Source organism: Patagioenas fasciata, chromosome 3 (assembly GCF_037038585.1).
Source record: "Patagioenas fasciata isolate bPatFas1 chromosome 3, bPatFas1.hap1, whole genome shotgun sequence".
NCBI lineage: Eukaryota > Metazoa > Chordata > Aves > Columbiformes > Columbidae > Patagioenas > Patagioenas fasciata.
In genome coordinates this window covers 23557275-23578197 of record NC_092522.1, presented here as the reverse complement: position 1 = coordinate 23578197, position 20923 = coordinate 23557275, and the positions used below count along the sequence as shown (strand labels likewise).

Sequence of the window (20923 nt, the reverse complement as noted above, 5' to 3'; positions counted from 1 at the left end):
CTGCAGCAACCATGCAACCACACATGCACCAGCCATTTGCATACCGTTAATTTTACGGAAGACACTCTGTCAGCACCTGCAGGAGAGCAACAGAAAAGCCACCACTGAGCATATGTCCAAATAGTGGTGTGAAAAATTGCCCAGTGTTGACACATCCGCCCTGAGGATACGTGTGCACACAGCAGGAATAGAGAAGCTAGAATCTCTTCAGTGTTAATATTTAAGAAATACAAATTTTCAGGCTATTGGGATCATATATTTGAAAAGCAAACAACACATATCTTTAAGCCTCAAGTCCCAGAGTGTGGATTTTTAGAGAAACTCAAGGATTGAGTAGTAACTCAAGTATTTTTTATTGCTGACGCCAACTCAGGTGAGCTTCCCTATTATACACTCAATCAGCTTTTCCAATTTGCCAGGCTGGAACGCAGGCACAGAGATCCCACCATGTACTGATGTACTGAATCACAGATCCAGACACACACCCCACATACAAGAATCAGCAACAGCTTATTGCAGACATGGTAAAGTGTAATAAATCCAGAGCTGAACCAGGGCCATTGCTGACAGCCAGCAGCTCCTCTAGATTCCTGTGCATCCTTACGTGCTTGGAGGAACAGTTTCATTTTGAAGAACCCTCTCCACTTCTTTACCTGTGTTCAGTAACAAAACCACTGGACAACTCTGCCATGCGTCTGATGACACTGGTAAGCTAAACACATGATGATCCTCCGACCATTTTGGTGCATTTTGTTAAGCCTCAGAGCACCCAATTCAGGACTACATTGTGGCAGAAGAACCAGAATCTGGTTTTGGTTCCGAAGGTTACTCTTGTCTTTAATTGTGGAGCTCCAAGTTGGAGAATATGGGAAAGATTCCCACCATTGCCCACTTCACATATGGGGCCTTGATGTTAGAACAGAGGAACCTTCACCAAATTCTGCTTCTGTGTTTTCAAGGGCAGCCCTGAGGCACAGAGCACTCTGGCCCTCCTGTTGGCCAATTAACCCTGTCCTAACGACACCAACCGTACACACCTCACTCACCCCAGCATGCAGGGCTACAATTCCACAAACTTGCCTCCCAACTTAGGTTTCATCCACACCACAAAAAAATGCCTCCACTCCGAGCAGATTATTCATACTTTGCTTTTGTAGATGCCAAAAATCCAATATTTATTGGAAAAAAAGTGAAAAGTCTTTCTAGAGAATATGAAACTCACCTGTTCTCTCTGTCATCCTCTAGCAGCTGCAGTTTGTAATAGGAATTTGTTCCTTTCACAATATCTACTAGGCCCAGGGTTGCACTGAAAATCTTTCCACCTTTTTCAAAGACATGAGCAGAATCCTCCAAACCTACAGAGAAGAAACAAATTAGAATGCAGAGGAGGTTGCCGTTTTAGGTCTCCTTCCTGCATTTGTGCTCACCCAAAGGCTTCATGAAGTAGCATGAATCTTAACAAAAATACTGCAAAAAACAGTGACCATGTGCTCACTCAAAACTACTTGAAGCATGTTTTCTTTCAAATACATTGTGAGCGTGCACCTTTAGATAGACTGGAGGGAACATCAATCCCATCTACAGAAAAAAAATTGTAATTTTTGATAAAGGACCATATAAGATCTAGTATTTAACACTGCGTGACTGGCTGAAGGAATTCTCAAGAGAGATACAGGTGTCATGTTAGCAAATGGACTGAAAAAACAAATGCTGGCTCTGGATGCAGTACAAATTCTCAGGACACCACCTGTCACCACAGGTTTGGAGAGCAGCATCAGCTGCCCCCAAAGAGTTCAGGGGCAGGTGCCCATGCCAGACCCGTGGCCTCTGCTGGCTGCGCCTTTATTCACCCAATGACAGACGCTGCTGAAGCTGAACAATGCGCACTCCTTAGTTTCAGTGGTCCTTCTGAAAGATGCGCTAGAAAACCCTCAAATATCCAGCTCTGGATGTCAATCAATATCCTTCCTTTGACAGCAAGAAAGAAAAGAGTTTAAAAATTCATGTTCCTTTCATGGAACCCATATCCTTTCACAGAAGAACATTTTGCAAATGATCACACACCCTGAAGGCTGTGGGTGGTGCATGCGCAGGCATTGTTATCACTTACCTGAATCAGGATCTACTGCCGCTCCACCCTTCACTGTTAGCTTCATTTTCTTTTCAGACTTGCTAGGTCCTGCAGCAAAAGACAGTTAATTTTTTCCCTACGAAGGCAACACAGTCTGACTTGACTCAACATTTAAATTCTCAATTTGCATAATTATCACTCTTAGGAAACTTCAAATCAGATTCCCAGTCTGTGAGCACCATGACTTCAATGGCTTTTTTCCCTGGCTTTAGCAGACAATTCACAGCCCCGACCCTGCCAATTATATGAAAAATAAGATCTCCCCAGATTCTATCTATCTCCTTCCTTCTGGCCTGAAAGGACAGGCCATATCATTTTTTTTACTTGCTGTGCAGGTAAAAGTCACATTTGTGCTTGTGTTTAAGTGGGATTTAAAAACCTCACAGGGCATGAGGGGTGTTTAGGTCCTCTGGAGATGCTGCTGCTGTGAGATAGTCTGGCAATAACCGACCCAATTTTATGACAGAAACCTACGTGTGGAGGACACAGAGAAGAATGTGTTCTGAATATAAGCGAGCAGATCTGATGGTTTTGTTCGCTGTCTAGCATTATTAACACAAGCTGTCTGTGGCACTGGTCAATAATGTCACTGGTGTTCTATATTTTTCCTCCTCCATTAAAAAAGTATTGTTGCTCTGGACCCTGGTATTTTCTCACTAACACCCCCTGGGGGCCACAGTAGCGTCTGTCACATCTCTGTGTCCCAGCACCTCCTTGGAGCTGCAACACTGACCCAAACTGGCAGAGAAGGTGACGTGTTAAGAGAAAGAAACAGGACCAACGTCAGGGAGCCTGAGCACATGCAGCACAGAAGATCTCTGAAGTGAGACTGAACTAGGGGAAAAAAGAGCCAGCTCAGGAGACAGCTTCACATTTACTTAGAGCTAGTCTTGCTCTGGGGTGTCATTATTTAAATTTATTACCAGAAAAAGGGCAGAGAACTCAAGGAAAGGGCAAGGACAGATTATACCCAGGTTTGCTTTGTGCATGCACAGCATCAAACAGGCCTGTGGAGAAACAACCACTTTGTTCTTCACCTTGCTCTTCTTTGACCTTCCCAGCACTCTTCATACTTGGGGGCTTGCTGCACTTCCCATCCACAGCCATTTCCTCGTGCTCCATTTTCACCTCTGCACCCCAAGGTGAAAGTGCATGGAGAGACACAAGCTCCTGAAAGTCCTTGTTGGAGGATTTCACATCCTGAAGAAACTCCTCTGAGACTACACGGACTTTAGCCGCCTTCACTTCTTCCATCTTCTTGCTCATTTTCTCCACATCCTCTGCAGAAATAGGGTGGGAAATGGAAGAAAGCAAGGTTTCAGACTTTAGCCCTTCCCTCTGGCCATGATTCAGGGCTCTGCAATGCTTTGTGGAAACAAAATTCCACCATGTTTTGGATTCATCATGGTTTCGGAGAGCAAAATCCCCACTGGCTCAAAGCTGCAGCTTGGGCTAGAGCAGGAACACTGCTGTTTTACCTGGCTGGTCCCGCTTCCCAGAGCTGGGCTGGGGCCGTACAGTCCCTCTTGGACCTCCTGGCAGGTAGGAGCAGATCTCCTACCTCAGCAGCCAGCGTGTACCTCAACTCCAACAGGGAGCAGGAGCAAACCCTAAGTTGCCAGCAGAGAAAACCTGCCCTCAGGCACCCATTGTCAGCTCTGCGGCTTCTGCAAGGCAAGGATGGACACAGCCCCAGCACGCCTCATCCCAACAAGGGTGGCCTGCACACCACCATGGTCTGCATACAGACCTGATCTCCATCCCTGCAGACCCAACAGAGGCTCACAGTACATCCCACAGGGTTAACAGGCTAGGTAAGCAAAACTCAAACAGCACTCATCTGTCTTTGCTTTTCCAAGCACACCAAGGCCATGTGCGCACACAAAACACTCCTGCTAATCCAAACACTGATCCCCAGACAGCTCCAGGGATGTATATCCTCTGTAATCCACCCAACTCTGCTACCAGTGCTCCCAGTAACCAAGGCACGGCTGCTCACTCTGCGTGCTGATGCACAGAGTGGCCTTGTTAGCTGTCGTCGTCATCTTTCCCCCCAGGTCCTCCACAATGCTCTTCACCTCCTCCTTGTTCTTTGACAGTTTTCCAAGAACCAGGATCTTCATATTGGTCAGCGGTTTGTCTAGGGGTTTGGAAATAACACAGCACGTTAGCCCCCTGGGACAAATAACACACACTAAGGGACAGAACTCCCGCCCCCACTCAGTACAAGTAGCCCAGCTGGCAGAGAGACAAACAGGTCTGACCTGTGCTAAGCAAGTGGGAGAAGTCTCTTGGAGAGGCAACAGAGCTCAGCACCCACCAACATACAGAAGTGGTGAAAGACACGTAAAATTAATGTGTAGATACGTTATTTGCCTGCCTGTTTTTTTTTGTTGTCGTTGGTTTTGTTGTCGTTGATTTTTTTTTTTTTTTTTTAAAGACAGAAAAGTAATAATTAAAAAAAAAAAAAAATCTGTCTGCTTCAGCACTATGCTACTAGAGACTCTGCTTTCCTCTTCTTTTGATGCCTGGACAGCATAGGAGAAACTCACTGTAACGTGAAAGCTCCTGCCTCTTCAAAAGGAAATCTGGTTTTGAAAGGCTGGAGAAAGAGGATTACCTCTCAAGGAACAGTGTTCATGCATGACAGTACATCTGAGTCTTGATCTTACAGATATTACAAAAACTCCACAACAAGTCAGGAACCATCTGAGACTCCATCACATCCTCATGTTAACACTTTGCAATGCAGGTGGCTCCAGGAATGGCAAGTGTCTAAGAGCGTATCTGCACTGCTAAAGAGAAATGCTATCAACTCTGGCTGACCAGCTGAGGATTTTGGTTCCTCTTCTCCCCACAACTCAGACTAGTTAGGTTGCTCACAAAGTAACTTGGCTTTAATTATGGTCAATGTTTTGAGTTTAATTTTAGAGCACACTGGAGCTGGAATCAACTTGCCACTCAGAAGCAAGACCTGCGTTGTCTTCTTTGCTGAAAGAACATCATCTGGCTAAAATCAGCTGTGTAGAATTACTTCTGTCCTTTTCACCAAGTAACAATAATCCCCTGCTCCCAAAACTATGCCCAGGGCTAAAAAGGGTGAATAAGAAGTCAGCACTGCTCTTAGTGGACATGCTACACCAGCAAAGCATGCATCTCAGTCCAACAGCCTACAAGGAATTTCTGGAGTCCAACCTTTTGCCAGTTTGTGGGCTGGAGAGAACATATCTATCTTGCACAAGGGGAATCAGTGTTTGGTAAAGCCAAATCCCAATGGGAGACCTAAAAAACAAACCAACCAACCAACCCCAAATAAAACTCTTGCCCTTAAAACCTAACATGATATGGAATATCTGGCATTATGGAGGTACCTGGATGTTCTGCAAGAAACCAAAATCAAGCAAGAAGGCATTTCACAGCAGGTCTCCCTTGGGACACATTTTGCAACATTGGCCTTTAAGCTTCAGCTTGCAAACACATCATTTCCTCACCATCAACAAACACCCCAAATGATTTGATAGGAACCAACCAGGACTTCAAGCCCATGTCCCCAGGTAACCCACCACAGGATCTACCTGCACTGGGAAGATGAAGCACATGAGACTCTGCTACGCTGTTTTTTACCAGGAGAGCTCTACCTGCTTGAGGGCAGTAGAACAGCATGCTTGTTGGGACTGGCACATTTGTCCGGCTGGGAATAGCACTACCCACCATCCTGACCTCCCTTAGCCATGCCCGGCCAGCTGCTCACCTCTGGGTGCGGACACAGTCTCTGTCAGAGGAGCAGATGCGGAGGGAGGAGGCACAGAGTTCCCAGTCCCAGCATCCGGAGGGAACACCCTGTCCTGCTTCTTACACTTAAATTTCTTCAGATAAGGGATTTCCCGAAACTCCTGTGGGATAGAATAATAAGCACAGTCTAAAACCAGCATATACTACTGTAAGATTTAAAGGCTAACTTGAGCACTGGTCAGATGTTGGCATTTACTGCAGGTCTTGGAAAGGATTTCTGACACATTCATACTAAGGTAGGCAAATACCCACCCTACTGATTGTGAAAAGAAAGCTAGAGGAGGGTAAATGATGGGTTTCAGATAAAATCAGCAACATGTCTTTCAATTTGGTGCTACTGGAAAAAAAGATATGATTTAGTTATCCCTTAGCTGCCTGCCCCAGGCAGGACTTTCCCACTGTTGCAGCTGCTCAGCACTGTAGGACCCTGCTCTTCAGCATCCAACACTGACTACCACTTATTCCATCTCCTTACAAGATGTAACATCAGTTTACAAAAGTGCTTCAGATTATCAAATTTGCAATAAACACCCACCTTTGGGATCACCCAGTCTTTCCTGTTGGGAGTCTGTGTTTTAGCAACACACTTAGTCCAGGCAGTGATATCCCCTGAACAGTAATATGCATCGCTCTTGAACACAAACTGCCCCTTACACTCCTCGCAGGGAAGTAGAGCTCCAAATGCCATCCCATCTGCTACTCGGTCCAAAATCTAAAGCGACAAAAAATACAACACAGGTCATGGCAGAAGGAGGCTGGAAGCCCACACATTACATCACACTGAGATGCACAAGAAAATAACTGTCAGGTTGCTGGTACACACACATAGATGGTTCCAGTGCTTGTCATGCATACACTGCACAAAACCCAAGACTCTTACCAGAACTGAGTGATTTATAACACCCAAAAGACCAGTCACACTGTATCTGCTCACACCAACAGCTCGCAGTCTCTCCTATCCAGATTTGGCGTTCCACATAACATACCCGCCACACCGCACCTCACCAGGCAGCCCTGCTAGAACAGCCAAGGAGGAGACGAGCTACTGCATCGGAGCTCATGAGTACGTAGGTGGGAATGTCAGCTCAGACAAGCCCAGGTTTTCCTGCCTAGAGCGTATTTCTTGACGTTTTTGAGTCTAGACACTTCCCACATCCCAGCCCACAGTCCTTACAAAGTCTTAATAAATACAAATAGTTGAAGTGATGTGTGGCTCCAAAACGGAGAAGACACTCACAAGTTCCACAGACTAAGAAGTTACTGTTTTTAGAAAAGACAACAGGAAGAATTTCTGCAGTTTTTGCTTCTTTTTGCATAATTTAACAGTTGAGGGAGGCGACATGAGGTGCCATAACTATCCTGCTCTTCAAGAGCCAGCATCAAAAAAAACACGGACCAGTTTGGGCACAGCAGAATAAACGCACATTGCTGAGACCGAGGCACTGATTTCAGCACCACACACCACCACACAGCCATTCACAAGCAAGCCTAACAGCAATGGCATCGGAGTCCTGGGACAAAAGCACCGGGCTTTGCACTGAGTTTCTTTCTGAAATGTTGTGTTAGGAACGTGCTTCAGACTTGTGGACCTCAGAGCAATACTGGCTGAGGTCAGCTCCTCCGACTGAAAGACCCAGCACGCATGCAAATCAAGTACAGACCAACTCACAGCATTCTCCCCTGAAGGAACTTCCTGCTTGTTGGCGATCAGCAGCTCTTTCAGGTCGTTAGTGGAACAGACCTTCCTCAGCTCATCCTTGATGCTCCAGATCAGCTGTGTCTGCTCCTGTTGACAGAACCCAGCAGCTTAGCTATTTACAATCGATCACTTGCTAAGAACACTCTGGGAACTGCAGTATGTGGACATCGTTTTAGCAAGCCCATGGTATCTCAAACACAGACTGTCACATAAAGAACACCAAGAACTAGTATCAAAACAGAGAGTCACACATCTTACCGCAAAACCTACCTACAAGAGGTCTTTAAAGCCACAAACTTCAGATTTCAGTATGAATACACAAGCATAAAGCACCTTCAGCAAATACTCTTCTCAATATTACAGTGGAGGGTATCCTTACAGGATTCTGTATAAACCAAGGTTTCTCTACCATGTATGTGTGAAGAAAGGCCATGGAGTAATCTTTACAGCACTATCCCACATAAGGAGGTACAAGCGATAGTAACAAGACAGCTTTTAGGCAGAGTGGAACCCACGTTTGTGCCACATTATCTACCCTTAGTGAGTACGGAACAGCCTTCGCAAATACCAAGTTAGTTGACACTGACAACAGCAGGGACGTGGCTGCATTTGAGTCTTGCATTAAAACAAAAATCAGACATGCTGATTGGCACTGTTCTTCTGTTAAGCCACGAAAGCATAAGAGGAATTTCTACCAGATCAGTCACCTGCATCAGTGAAGGAGCCTGCACATTCTTTTTGGCCTTTCTACAAAAGATTAAAGGGTTGGACAGCAAGGAAGCACCCTAAAGTATCTAGACTGCAGTCTAGTCTGGAATAACTGTTTTGACTGTGTTAATTGGTTTAATTGTCAGCATTAATGATCATACTCATTGAAATGCTGTTAAAAAGGAAAAAAAAAGAGTGAAACTAAAGTTAACCCTAATCCACAAATTGCCTTGATCTGACCTAAACATCTGCACTGCAGCAGCAAAACCTTGATAATGTCTCAACTAAGTTTTGTTGAAAATTAAGGTATTGCCACAAAACAAAAAAGAAAACTTTTGTTCAAAGGCAGACACACCATTTTTCTACAGCTCCATTAAGACTTCAATTGCAGAAAAAGCAGCTTATTTTTTCTATTGGAAAGCACCAATGCCAAACTTTCAATAAACACAAAATTCTTGATGCTCTATTGAGAATTCTTCCCAAAATATTCTAGAAAATGAACGGCAGAAAGCTGTGCTCTATCACACTTTGTACTCAATAACTGAATACATCTCCCCAGAGAGTGAAAAAGATACAATTTCTCATAATTTAGTTCCGCACTTTACCTCTGTCTAATTTTCACAATGAGCTATTTATTGTTTTCCAAGCTCTTCTGCAACAGTGCTCAGGCTCAGATCTTCAGCCACCACAACCAGATGATATGGGAAGGACCACAGAACCAGCCTCCCCAGGAGAGAAGGCATTTAACCTAATCTATTTAAATCCAATAAGCACAAGCCCTAGAGAACTTCCTTCCTGTCTCTCAGGAGAAAGCAGCAGGGGGAACTGCCTTCAGCGAAGCTTTGGAGACACGACAGGGCATCTTGTGTGCCAGGACACAAGGACCTGCTGTGCTGCAGCTCCGCGGTGTCTGGGCAGGAGGTACAGACCCGCTCTGGGTCAGTGCCTAACACCGCACGCTTCTAACAAAGCCATTTTTAGGATGCGATCAGCTAAAACTCACCTTCAGCTGTTTTTCCTGCTTTGATTCTTTCTCTTTTTCCTTTTTCGGTTTCTTTTTCACAGTCACATTTCCATCTACCTCTTCTCCTTTTCTCTTTCTAATAGAGAAAAACAAAACACATACACATGAAAGGAAGCTACTTAAATGCCTGTCCAACAGTTACCAGAGCTCAGTTTACTGACTGCCGATATCTGCAGAGGCTTGAATATCCTCAGTTTTGGCAGGCAAACCCGTTTTTCAAATTCCTCAGGGCTAGATTGTAGGCATGTACTCAGCTCTGCAACTGACCCACCTCCATCAGGTCAGGTACACTTAGAACTTTTCCACAGGGTAACTATGGTCTGGCAGAAGAGCACATGAAATATTGCAACATTTTCAGGCATATTCATCTACACTTGTATTATTTACACCTCAGGCATATTTAAGAATCACTGAATGTAAGTGTACCTCTCCAAATTTGAGGAGGTGAAGCAATGCAGATTAAAATATGGTGCCTTTCAGGTGAATCAGCAGCCTGATTTTTCAACTTAAGACAGTCCATATTGAAATAAAGGACAGCAAACTTCGTAACTTTATTAAGTTAAAATGCTGGGAAAATAGGTATTTCCCAGCTAGTTTCTCTTCAGACTGGAATGAAGTAATGTATCTGAGATCAGACAGGAGGAAGTTTCTATTTGCAAGTGCTCCCAGGCTGACAGCAGTTTCATGATGTGCTGCTGTGCAGTTGTGTGCGAGGAAATCCATTGTCATTAGCTGGGGCCTTAGAGCTGTGCAGGGAGAAGTTGCAGAAAATGCTGCTCAATAAAGACTGGAAAGAAGAGGAAGCCAAATGAAAAGTGGAGGATTTTGGCAGACTTGAGAATGACAAGAAACCTCAGAGTAAGATAATTTATGTTTCCAGAGTCAAGTCATGTCATCCCCTTGGTCTGCCTGGCTTTAAAATACATTGATATCAATAAATCAAATCAGTGTGTGCTCTCCTTGTGTGAAATAAAGGGAAATTTTGCCCCACTTGAGGCAGGATGGGTCTGAATCTTGAGGCAGAGCACAAGCACAGCCTGGATCCTGCACTTCATTTTAACAGAGCTGCTACCGTTTTGAAACATCAGCCAGGCTTCTTTTTAAGAAAGCATCTGTCTTAACTTTATAAGCTGTGGCTGATGGTTGAGCCATAAAGTTGACATTCTTGATTGCTCTCCTACTTAAAATTTTAAACATTTTACTTTCTAGTGCTTTGCTACTGTTAAGACTAACCCTGTATGACAGCTTATTAGCTATAAAGCTGCAGGAGGATGTTAAAAGGCACTTTTCTTCTGAAGACTCATGTGTGAGAGACCTGTAAGTTCCAGTAACTGTCTTGCCCTGAAGACTGGGCCAAGTTCTCATTTTACTTACAGTGGCCACCACTCGCTTGTCACTAGCACCCCTGACCAAACTATCATTCAGAGCACTCTGCAAGTCTTCCAGGCACCAGATTTGCAGAACTCATCTTTCAGCTGTCCCCCTGCAAGGCCCTATTTGTGAAGCTGGGGCTATGCTGCATGGTGCCTTGCCTCAGGAGAGACAACAGCCCTGCTGTGCTACCAGCAATCACTCACATCTCTTGAGGAAAAACTCCATATTGTTTCCTAAATCAGCAAATGGGAAACAGTGTGGCAGGACTGTATACAGCACACACAGAGCTGTGCCTTCCAAAGTCTGCAGGCCAAGCCACCCCCCACTCCTCCCCAGCAACGAGCAAGACTGAGCCCCACCACAAGAATGATGACTTCTTTAACAGCAAGGGGTACACAACACAATCAGGGAAAAGCACATCAGCTTGAGTACAAAGTGCTCTGCTGCACCTTCTGAAGCCAGAGGGCTTAATAATTTATTATGAAGTATTTAGGATGGGTGCTCAAATGCTGTGCATCTGCAGTGCCTCTCCCTCAGCAGGCTGACAGGCAGGCTGGCTCTGGTGAGCCAGCACTCGCTCCTGTGCTGTAACTTGTCTCCCAGTCCCCAAAGGGAGGAAAGGCAGCACACCAACTGCTGAAGGCAACCACCGTGCTGAGATGCCCCATGACCCAGGGAAAGCATCCAAATTCCAGCAGGGACTCACACTTTTGGCAGCTCCTCCTCAGAGTCAAAGGGACAGCGGGTTGCTCTCCCCAACAGTAATTACTGTACCTGTTCCAGCCACTTGAACAGGCCACGGAGCAGAAAGGATCATTCCAACTGCAGAGAGGCATAAAGCTGTCAGTCAGCCCCCTCTCTTTTGTCCCTGGCTTTGTCCAATGTCTAAAGCAAACACTAATCATAATTTCATACAGCCTGGAGAAGGGAACGGCAAAGCTGAATTCACCTCGCATCCTTCCAAAATAGCAAATCTTAGAACAATCGACAATATACACAGTCACTTACACACACATTAACTTCATCTGCTATCCTTGGGACCAAACACTGTGAGTCGCAAACAGCAGCTGGGTGCCACTGTCTACACCCCTTCTGCTGGGGAAGGGACAGTCTGCCCGCACAGAACAGGTACGGCTTAACAGCTCGCTTCGAAGGACTGGGACTTACCAGACAACACAAACCACTTCTCACCTTCATGGGGGATACACAACTACAGGATTTATTCCAACTTTCGAGAAGAGGGAAGAGAACTGTCACACACTAACCTGACCCTTCCTTGCCATTCATTTTATTTTTCATGTCCTTCAGACAGTGAAAGTGAAGGGTGGAAAGGACACTCATGATAGCTGTGAAACATAGCGAGGAACAACCCCCCTTTTCTCCTCCTCCCTGTAAAGCCCCGCCAGATTGTTGCTGACCTGAGTATTTACCCTCTGCCTCAGCCAACCTCTGCGATTAATCGGGTGCTGCATGACATCTCCACAATGACACTTTGCTCCAGTCCTGGGCAGAAATTCTACCCCAAAAAGCGAGGCAGAAAATACAGGAAAGTATTACAGCTCGGGGCAGGAGGGCCAAACACACACTACTGAAGAAGCACATTCAAAGAGAGTTTGCAAGCTGCTCCTGCATTTCATACATCGGCACATTAGCACTCTTCCCACAGAGAAGCTGCTGGCAAGGACACAAAATCCTCCTTCCTCAGGCCTGCAAAGTGCTTGTGCTCAGGCACGACAGCCCGTAGCCCAGGGGAGACCAGAGTCAACTGAAGAACGGTGCTAGGATCCTTGCAGGAAACATTCCCATTTTTGCCCTTCAGAGGGAAGGGATTTTCTAAACTACTCTCGGTATCCCTGCTTTGCACCTCACTTCTCTCATCTGCAACAGGCACGTCACGCTGCTGTCCTTACAGAAAAGGCTGACAGGGCAGCCCCACATTATGAGCTTCTCCTTGGAGCACAGGCTAGACAAGCAGGAGCAGCACACGAATTCGCATGTGTCACATCTGAATTGCAGAGACATCTGAGTCAAGATGTAACCTGGATGCAGCACAAATAGAAATATCTTTAAAGATAATTTTGAGAATCTCACCTACAGCAGTTGCTGTAACAATTTCTGTAAGATGCTGTAATTTCTGTCATTAATTTCTGTTATCTGATTGAATACACAAGATAAATTATCAGAGGTAACTACATCTCATTCAAGCTTCTGGGGTGTTTTTCTTTTGACGTCTCCAGAACTTCTATGCTTGGCAGAAAAATCACCAGGAAGCACACCACACCTCTCCACTCTTTCTGTTTATTTACACTCTCGCTCATTCAGTTTGTTTGACAGACAACTATTTTTCCAATTGACCCCTGACACCTTTGGCTCAAACAGCAGAAGAAAGGTAGTGGAGCGTAAGAGTCAGCCAGCACCTTCACGGTTGAGGGCCTCATTCATGCAGTGCTTAGAAAGCAGGAAAGATGAGACGTCCTGCTGCTTTTCTGGCGTGAGGTCCTGGTTCACATTACCCTACATCACCAGTCCAAGCTTTTTTCCACTGCAATTCTCAGCTTTTATTTACACTGTGACTTGGCAAACTATTCTGTGGCCTATCTTTGCAAAGCCTTCACATTCTGCATAGCATCCCGGGAGCGGCCCAGAAAAGCAGAGTCAGGGCAGACAAGCAAAACACTTACAGTCAAATCTCTAGAGCTTTGCTGAAGACACAGGAAAAAACTACAAATAACCCTGTTAAACTCACACACTGCTCTAGGACGAAGAAGAACACACGCCTTGGCACAAAAAGCAAAGGACTGCTTGAAAAGCTGCATTAAAATGCTCCATTTCTCCTTACACCCTGCAGCACACAGAGGTGAAATGCCTGCGTGAGAAGATGTCTGGCTGCCGTACAGATGCACACAGCTCATCTCAGCCTCCAGTAGCGCAGCCCAGAGAGGTGAACAGCACAGAACCTGAGAGTGGTCCGGCAGGAGCACCCACTCCTGCGACACTGCAGGACCATCCCCACAGCACCCACACCACCGTGGGACGCTTCTGGAGTGACCAACGATAAAGCATGGAAGTTGAACAGCAGCCTCTCAACGTATAGATCAGTTAATGCCCGCTCTGCTCTGTTACCTGTGTCCGAGGATGACACACACACACGGCTCTGAATGGTACGCCATGCCCATCAGCCACGTCTGGAGGACCAACACTGACAAAGACTGCACAGATTTGAGGTGGCTACAGCTTCTCAGAACCCACCATCAGTCTCACTGAACAGTTCTATGGTGAATCCTTGCAAAAGCAAAGCTGAATTCATCCTATAAGGTATACAGAGAAGCACAATGTTCCATAAAAACAAGATCTTTCCTATTTGTAGGACCCAGAAGCACCTTATATTCCTTCCCCCATGGGGACAATGCAACGCCAGCTTGTGTTATGAAGCATGAATCTAGGCGAAGGCACTTCAAAAAGCAATAATAAAAGCCTTCATTAACAGACAAAGATTGACCCAAGCTAGCAAGCCACCTGGAAGTGCTTCTCTGTCAGTATAAGTTCCATCAAGAGCCTCAACTAAAAATTTCAATGCAAGTCAATGAAGTTTCAGTTATACCATGAAAGATTTAGCAAAGAAAAGCATCCAAGTGTAAACAGTATGTGCCAAATAAACACCATTATCAGATTCAGTGCCTGTCACAGATGAGCAGCTCATAGATAAGACATGTCAAATCAATTCTCTAACAAGTGGTCAGAGCAGAGAAACCATCACTGATAACAGGATCACACAAGCAGGCACAGAGCCCAGTATCCATTTGTATTAAGCACGCGTTATTTTAAGGTTGAAAGCCCCGCATCAGTCCTCCAAGTCACAGCTGCCAGTCTCTGCACTTTCTCAAGGCAGTAACAGGGGCAAGCGGATTGCAGGCTCCAAGGGACAGGGAATTTGTCTGTTGTCATCTGCCTAAGGTCACAGAAAGGACCAAATCTTCCTATGACCAATATTCTTTTAAGAGAGACAATGTCACAAAACATTTATCATGGATGCACTTCAAGGCAAGCAATGGCTCCTCTAGACAAGTCAATTTATTGCAACCCCACATACCCTTCACTCTTGGTAGCTGGGAGCTGCTTCTTCAGAGTTTCTTTATCTTCAGCTTTCAGGATGCTGAAGCCCAGGAGCTGGGTGGCCCCGTACACCGGGAGGAAGCCCAGCTCCGCTCGGCGGCTCACGAAGCAGTCCGGGTGGTACCAGTTATCTATCATTCCCAGCTGCGGCTTCTCTGGATGCACCATCTTCTTGGAAATCCGGATCTGGCCCTGAGGCAGATTAAAACAACGCAAAAGCAATTGTTAGGCCCTTCTGGAAAGGGCAGGGTGTTAACGAGTTACCAACATGATGCTTCCTAAACACCTGTAAAACAGCAACAGTTCCCCTGTCAAAGCCTACAACTTTTGTTCAAGCTCTTTCACTACAGTTCCTCTGCTTTCTTCAATACCCTTTCTAGGTTGAAAAAAACCCAGCTTTTAACATAGTGTTCTGTTGAAAAAGCCCTCAAAACAGATAATCCTGTAGTCTTTACTCCAACTCCCAGTAAGCCTGAACAAGCAAAACTCATATTATAAATCCCCACACAGGCAACTCTAAAAAACAACTTCATGCCCTACCACTCAAGCATGAGCGCTAATACAATCTCACCCTGTCATACTGCAAATTACTTTTCAGATGCCAAACAAGTAGTTGTTCTAGGAGCTTTAAGACTGCAATACTTTATGCTCCAACAAGGAAATGTCCACACAACAGTCATCAACGTTTCTGTAGACACAAGCATAGCAGCACTGGTGTTCGGCCCTTGCCAGCTTCACCCAACTGGTAGGTCTATTCACATCAATCACAGGCTCACAGCTTCATTTTGCCAACCATCTTTAAAAGCAGAGCACCAAGACATGTTCAACAAGAGAGTTGCATTGCTGTTTTTGTCTGCTTTCACAGAGTTAACAAACTGCATACAAGCAGAGCTGGTCTGGCTGAGGAGGAGGAAGAAGCCAAAACCTTTGCAGTCTGCAACAAGCAGGAAAAGCTGCAGATAGGGGTGTCTCTCTTGCCACAGAAACATTGGCGATTGGTGTTCCAGCCTGCTCTAAGACCCAAGTGAAGGGAAGCATCAGTAGGTTGGAAGCCTAGCCTACAACACCTGAGTGATGAATTGGACCCGGTGGGGGAAAAGACAAGAGATAGAGAACTAAGAAAAGCTTTTTACCTTTTCTATTTTCTGTTCGCAGCCTTTGCAAGTACTTCTGTTAGACTTGGCATATTCTGCAGCAAAGTCATTCAGGCTCTTTTCGGCCTTGCCACCTCCTTCCTGTTCCCCTCCTTTTCCTGGAGAACAAAGCAAATACAGAGTTCAGCTTTAAAAGGCATTCCCTTATTTTCTTCTTCTCTGTCCCAGATTGTTAGCAGTCTGGATTAATAAACCTCTGTGTTCCAGCAACATATCTGTCAAGAAGTTGAATACAGAGCAAGATAAGCAGTCCATGCCCAAAAGCACTTTTAAAATAGAACAAGTTCTTTAAATAGCCAAGTAGCAGATGTACAGGATTGCTTATTTAATGGTTTTAAAAGACTTCCAAAGGTGCACAGAGCTGACCCTTTTTACTTCTTTCCTGCAAGTAGTGTAAAATGAGATCTTACTGAAGAACTGATTGTAACAGAAGTACCAAACAGCTCTGCTTCAAAGCAGAACTTCTCTTTTTTGTATTATGCATTTCAACAGGCAGACATAAATCTAAAACTGTCCAGCATCCCTGGTTTACAGAGATATGGTGAGTTTAGTCTGGTCTGTCCTTAGACCCTTCTCACTTGGTCCCCTGAGTCACTAGTTCACAGTGCAATAATTTCAAAGACTGACTATAACTACATGCTGCAGTGAAGGTACCATTAAAATAACATACTTCAACAACACTCGTTAATATTAAAGAACTGAAAACAAAATACATCAATCACGATAACAGGAAATATTTGGCAACACATTTGGCAACTGACTTGGCTTTTTCCCTTGTTGATTTAACGTGCCGGATCATACCGCCAGCATCCTAGCCCTGGAGTGTGGAGATGTCACAACTCTTCTGATACCACTTGCTGAAGGGACACGGCAATCAAATAACCACAATGACAGCTTGAAAAGAGAGAGCACAGTTCCAGCTGAACCTCCAAACACCAGAAGACCTCTGCTTACCTCCTCCTGGGCCTCCAGTTTCAATGGCTTTCTTGATCTTCTCCTGGTCTTCCCACCGGAGCTCAGGGAAGCCATCAATGTCTACATGGGACAAGATTCGAGCTCGCTTCCAGAAGCAGCTGTAGTGGTGCCAGTGAGGGACTTTGCCATCAAACATAGGTGACTAGGAAGAAATCACATTAGGCCACAATGAAGCAACTCAGAATCAAGAAGCGTGTGTGGGGGGAGATAAAAAGGAGTACCTGGGTAAACAAAAGTGTTTTTTGTTGTCAAATTAAGAGATGGATACTATTTAGGACAAAGTCTAAGAGAAAATCTCATATAACAGGCAAGCTGCTGAAGAGAGGTCCCGAAGGGGATATACATGGAAGGAGCATTTATCTAGCTTAACCAGTTCATCACCCTGCTGCTTAGCCCATCTGTTTTACTCAAAACAAAAAGGTCATAGCCTCAGTGTGGCTATGCCAACCCTGAGCAGACACAGAGGTTTCTTCTCTATGAGAATCAGGCTATCCGCAGGCACGAGCAAAGCAAATCAGAGGTTGTGGAAGAAGTAACACAAGTAACAGCACAAGGCTCATCTGCTACAACCTCCTTTGGGATGGCTGCAGCACAGGGGGCTGCTGGCCTCACTCTGCAGGACCTCCCAGCACAACGCACAAGCTCTTTGAGAACCACTTCTCAAGCAAACGATCCATGCTCTGGAGAGCCCATCACCAGGCATAAGACAGGAGGAGCAGCTCCAAGGACTGTGGCCTGAAGAAATTCCTGAGGGGGTTGCAGAAGTCAGAAGCAAGATTTAAGGGAAACGCCAGAGCCTGGCAAAGTCCTGCAGTGGGACAGAAGCATCACTCACGTCCTCCCCAAAGTGCAGCTAAAGAGCACCCTGCCTCGCACCAGCCTCGCCGTGGAAGTGCTCCGCTTGTCTCTGACTCAGACACATTGAGTATCAACTTGGCACCGCTCCGGTTACACATCAGACAAAATAACTGTATAGCGGTTTGGCTCCAAGGAATGCACACAAATACCCGCTGTACTAATAATGCTCAGTTTTGAATAATAATTATTACTGATGACAAAGAATTAATGATCTAGGAAAGCATTCTACACATCAGTCACCAGCAGAAGGGAGATCTCCAAGCTGAAAACAACAGCAGCTTCCTGCAGGAGCAGGAAGGAGGAGGAAAGGGCTTCAAAGACCACAGGATAGACCTAGGAGAGCTGGGAGCCCCAATTACAACTAACCATCAAGCAAAAGTGTAAGCTGACATTTGTATTTCCAGATGGGCTCTTCCCACAAGTCAGGATTTGGATGACCCAGTTACCCTCACGGCACCACAGCCACCCAGCAGCCACCCTGGGGCTGCTCTCAACACGGCACATACAGCTCTGGCACTGACAGTTGGTCACCCCTGAGCTCTGGGCTCAGAGTTTTCCCTGAAAAGGACTCATGGCTCTGTAACCAAGACAAAGGCTTTGGGGGCATAAGGCACCAGGGTGTGTGGAAGGGTGCCGAGCTGGCTTAACCTTCAGGACAACCATGCAAACAGCGAGATCTCCACCACATGCAGTTGTGCACCTGCAGCATGACTTCTAGCTGTGTGGGAAGTGAAAGGCCTCCAGGAGAAACAGACCTTGTCTACAGAACTTCTCCCAGATCACCTGTCTCTAGGCCATGGTTTCCTAAACAAACTATGGAAAAATGAGAAACCATTTCGCTTTCACATTGCACATGCAGATAACAAAACCAGTTCAGTTTCAGCTAGAAGCAAAAGTCGAAGCCACGCAGGACCTCAGTGCCTGCCCCATGCCAAACACCGAGCATCCCACTGTCCTTCAGAGCTCTTCACGTGAAGACCAAAACAAAAGGGCATCTATAGTACAAATGGAACCTAGATAACAACTTTGCCTGGGCCTCCCTTTAACTCCTTCTGCACAATTTGCAAAAGACCTCGGTGCACTGAAGGCGGCAGCACAGAGGCTGCTCTGCCGGGGATTTCCCGAGAGGAAACAAGGGGCACCGGTGCTCTGGTGAAATCTAGGCCCTTGTGTGGGGGATGTTAAGCAGCAGGTTATGGAAAGTGCTCTGCTAGCACAAAAACTGGCAGTAGGGAGAGAGCCCTTTCCAGGAGAAATCAAGAAAATTCAAGAGGTTTTTAGGGGAGAAAAAAATTAAAAAATCATAAGCAGCTAGTGTAAACCCTGCAGTTTTGGGGATATGGTTGGCTAAAAGGCAGTGGCTCTGTCAGGGATGCTGCAGAACCAGCTGCCCCCCTCCACCTGCCACCAGAATATCACTCAATAAACCCACCCCTACAGAACCACACACATCCATTCTGCCCAGCTCCCTGAGCCAATGCTCGCTGCAGTCCCTCAGGGCCCAGCCTGACGAAGGCAAAACTGCCTTGCATCAACTTAAACTGCTGGAGAAATACAAGACAGGCAGGGATAACAAACGTGAGGGAACCGGAGAAGCAGCAGCCGGAGCAGGGGAGGAGGAGCAGAGCAGACACCGATGGAGGGCAGCAGAAGAAACAAAAGGAGAAGGCAGCCGGAACACGTGCGAGCAAACGCTGCGGCTTGGCACTGCAGGGCTGAACAGCCTTCCCAGGGGACGGAGGCTCTGGGGAACAACAGCAAAAGCGGTATTTTCCCTGCCGGGAACCAGCTCCTGCCTCCAGCCTGGACAGCCCCGGCAGCCGGGCACCCCCACGGGGCGCCAAGCCCCGCCAGCCCCGGCCCTTCCTCGGCAGCTCCAAGGGCAGCCTCTCCCGGGGCACAAGCCGCTCGCGGCTGCACAGACCGGTCCGTTTTCCAGAAATGGCTCCTCAAGCGGCTTGGAGCCTCAGCGCCCAACTGCAGGGCTCAGCTCTCACGTTCGCAGCCCGCGTCCTTGCTACCCTTCCACAAATGCACCTACGCGCGTTCGCCTGTCTTTCACAAGGCACACACACCACCTTCAGCCCGCCGTCCATCTGCACCACCTGAACGCTGGAGGTGCCTTTTCACCCCCCTAGCTAGAGCCAGCCCAAGACCCGCAGACTGGGAAGGCAGCTCTTCGCCCTTCCCGAGCGACCTCCTGAGAGCGGCGTTTGCCGCCCCTGCAGAGGCCGATTCCCTGCCCATCTTCCCACAACAGGGTGCGATTTCAGGCCGGACAAAACGGCTGCACAGGGCTGTGCACAACTCCCAGCCCTCCGACCCCAGACGGAGCCCTTCCCTTCATTTTGCAAGGAAAACGAGCAAGTCGCTTTCCCCAAAAAGCAAATAACTTGAGGACTGCTGACAGCAAAACATGCCTTCGCGTTCAGTCTGCTAATTGCAGTTCGGCTCTCTGTTTCATGTCTGCAATGTGCCAGCCAGCTCTGTAAAAACACCTCTCTGCTGCTGGTAGCCCAAGCCTGCCCGCCAACCCTGCAGCTCTCCGTGCTGGGAGGGGAAAACACGGGCTGTTCACGGCCTCTAACGTGTTTCGGGTCTCAGTTTTTTCTGTCTCGTATGCAAAACGTGCACCGAGCGGAGATGTCCCCTGACCCGCTACAATACACCCCGAGCGACAGATGCTGCCCCGGGCACAGAAAAGCCGAGCCACGGCGCTCGCCTCCCTCCTACGCCCACCTCCCGCTCCGGACAACAAAGAGCCTCTGTGCGCGGCCCCGAGCCGACCCCTCCGCTAAGGCACTTAACGGGGAACTTTGCACCGCGTCACCTCCAGACGCCTCCACAGCCCAGGCCACCGACAGCGCCAGCCTCCGCGGGAGCAGCTCCCAGGGGCCGCCCCGAGGCGACGGGCAGGGCTGCTGCAGGGAGCGGCGAGCGAAGGCGCCGCTACTAAAAATAAGCTGCGCTCGCCACCGCGGCGAGGGAGACGGGCCCGGCCGAGCGGCTCCGGACTGCCGCAGGGAGTGGAGCCCCGACCTGGCCCTGCCGCCGGTGTGGAGCCCCGCGGTCAGCCCGCCCCTCTGCCGGCCCGA

At 47.1% G+C, this 20923-nt stretch overlaps 1 protein-coding gene across 1 annotated transcript in view; it reads right to left on the bottom strand.

Annotated features, from left to right (window-relative positions):
* PARP1 (poly(ADP-ribose) polymerase 1) overlaps positions 1-20923 on the bottom strand; it is a 35836-nt gene that overhangs the window by 14717 nt on the left and 196 nt on the right. The window contains exons 2-12 of the mRNA XM_065834501.2: positions 16950-17112; positions 15975-16093; positions 14819-15033; positions 9334-9430; positions 7593-7709; positions 6459-6635; positions 5883-6024; positions 4131-4271; positions 3169-3411; positions 2111-2179; positions 1223-1355 (exon numbers count right to left, since the gene is read on the bottom strand). Coding sequence (XP_065690573.1) covers positions 1223-1355; positions 2111-2179; positions 3169-3411; positions 4131-4271; positions 5883-6024; positions 6459-6635; positions 7593-7709; positions 9334-9430; positions 14819-15033; positions 15975-16093; positions 16950-17112 — 1616 coding nt within the window. The remainder of the gene's footprint in view (positions 1-1222; positions 1356-2110; positions 2180-3168; positions 3412-4130; positions 4272-5882; positions 6025-6458; positions 6636-7592; positions 7710-9333; positions 9431-14818; positions 15034-15974; positions 16094-16949; positions 17113-20923) is intronic.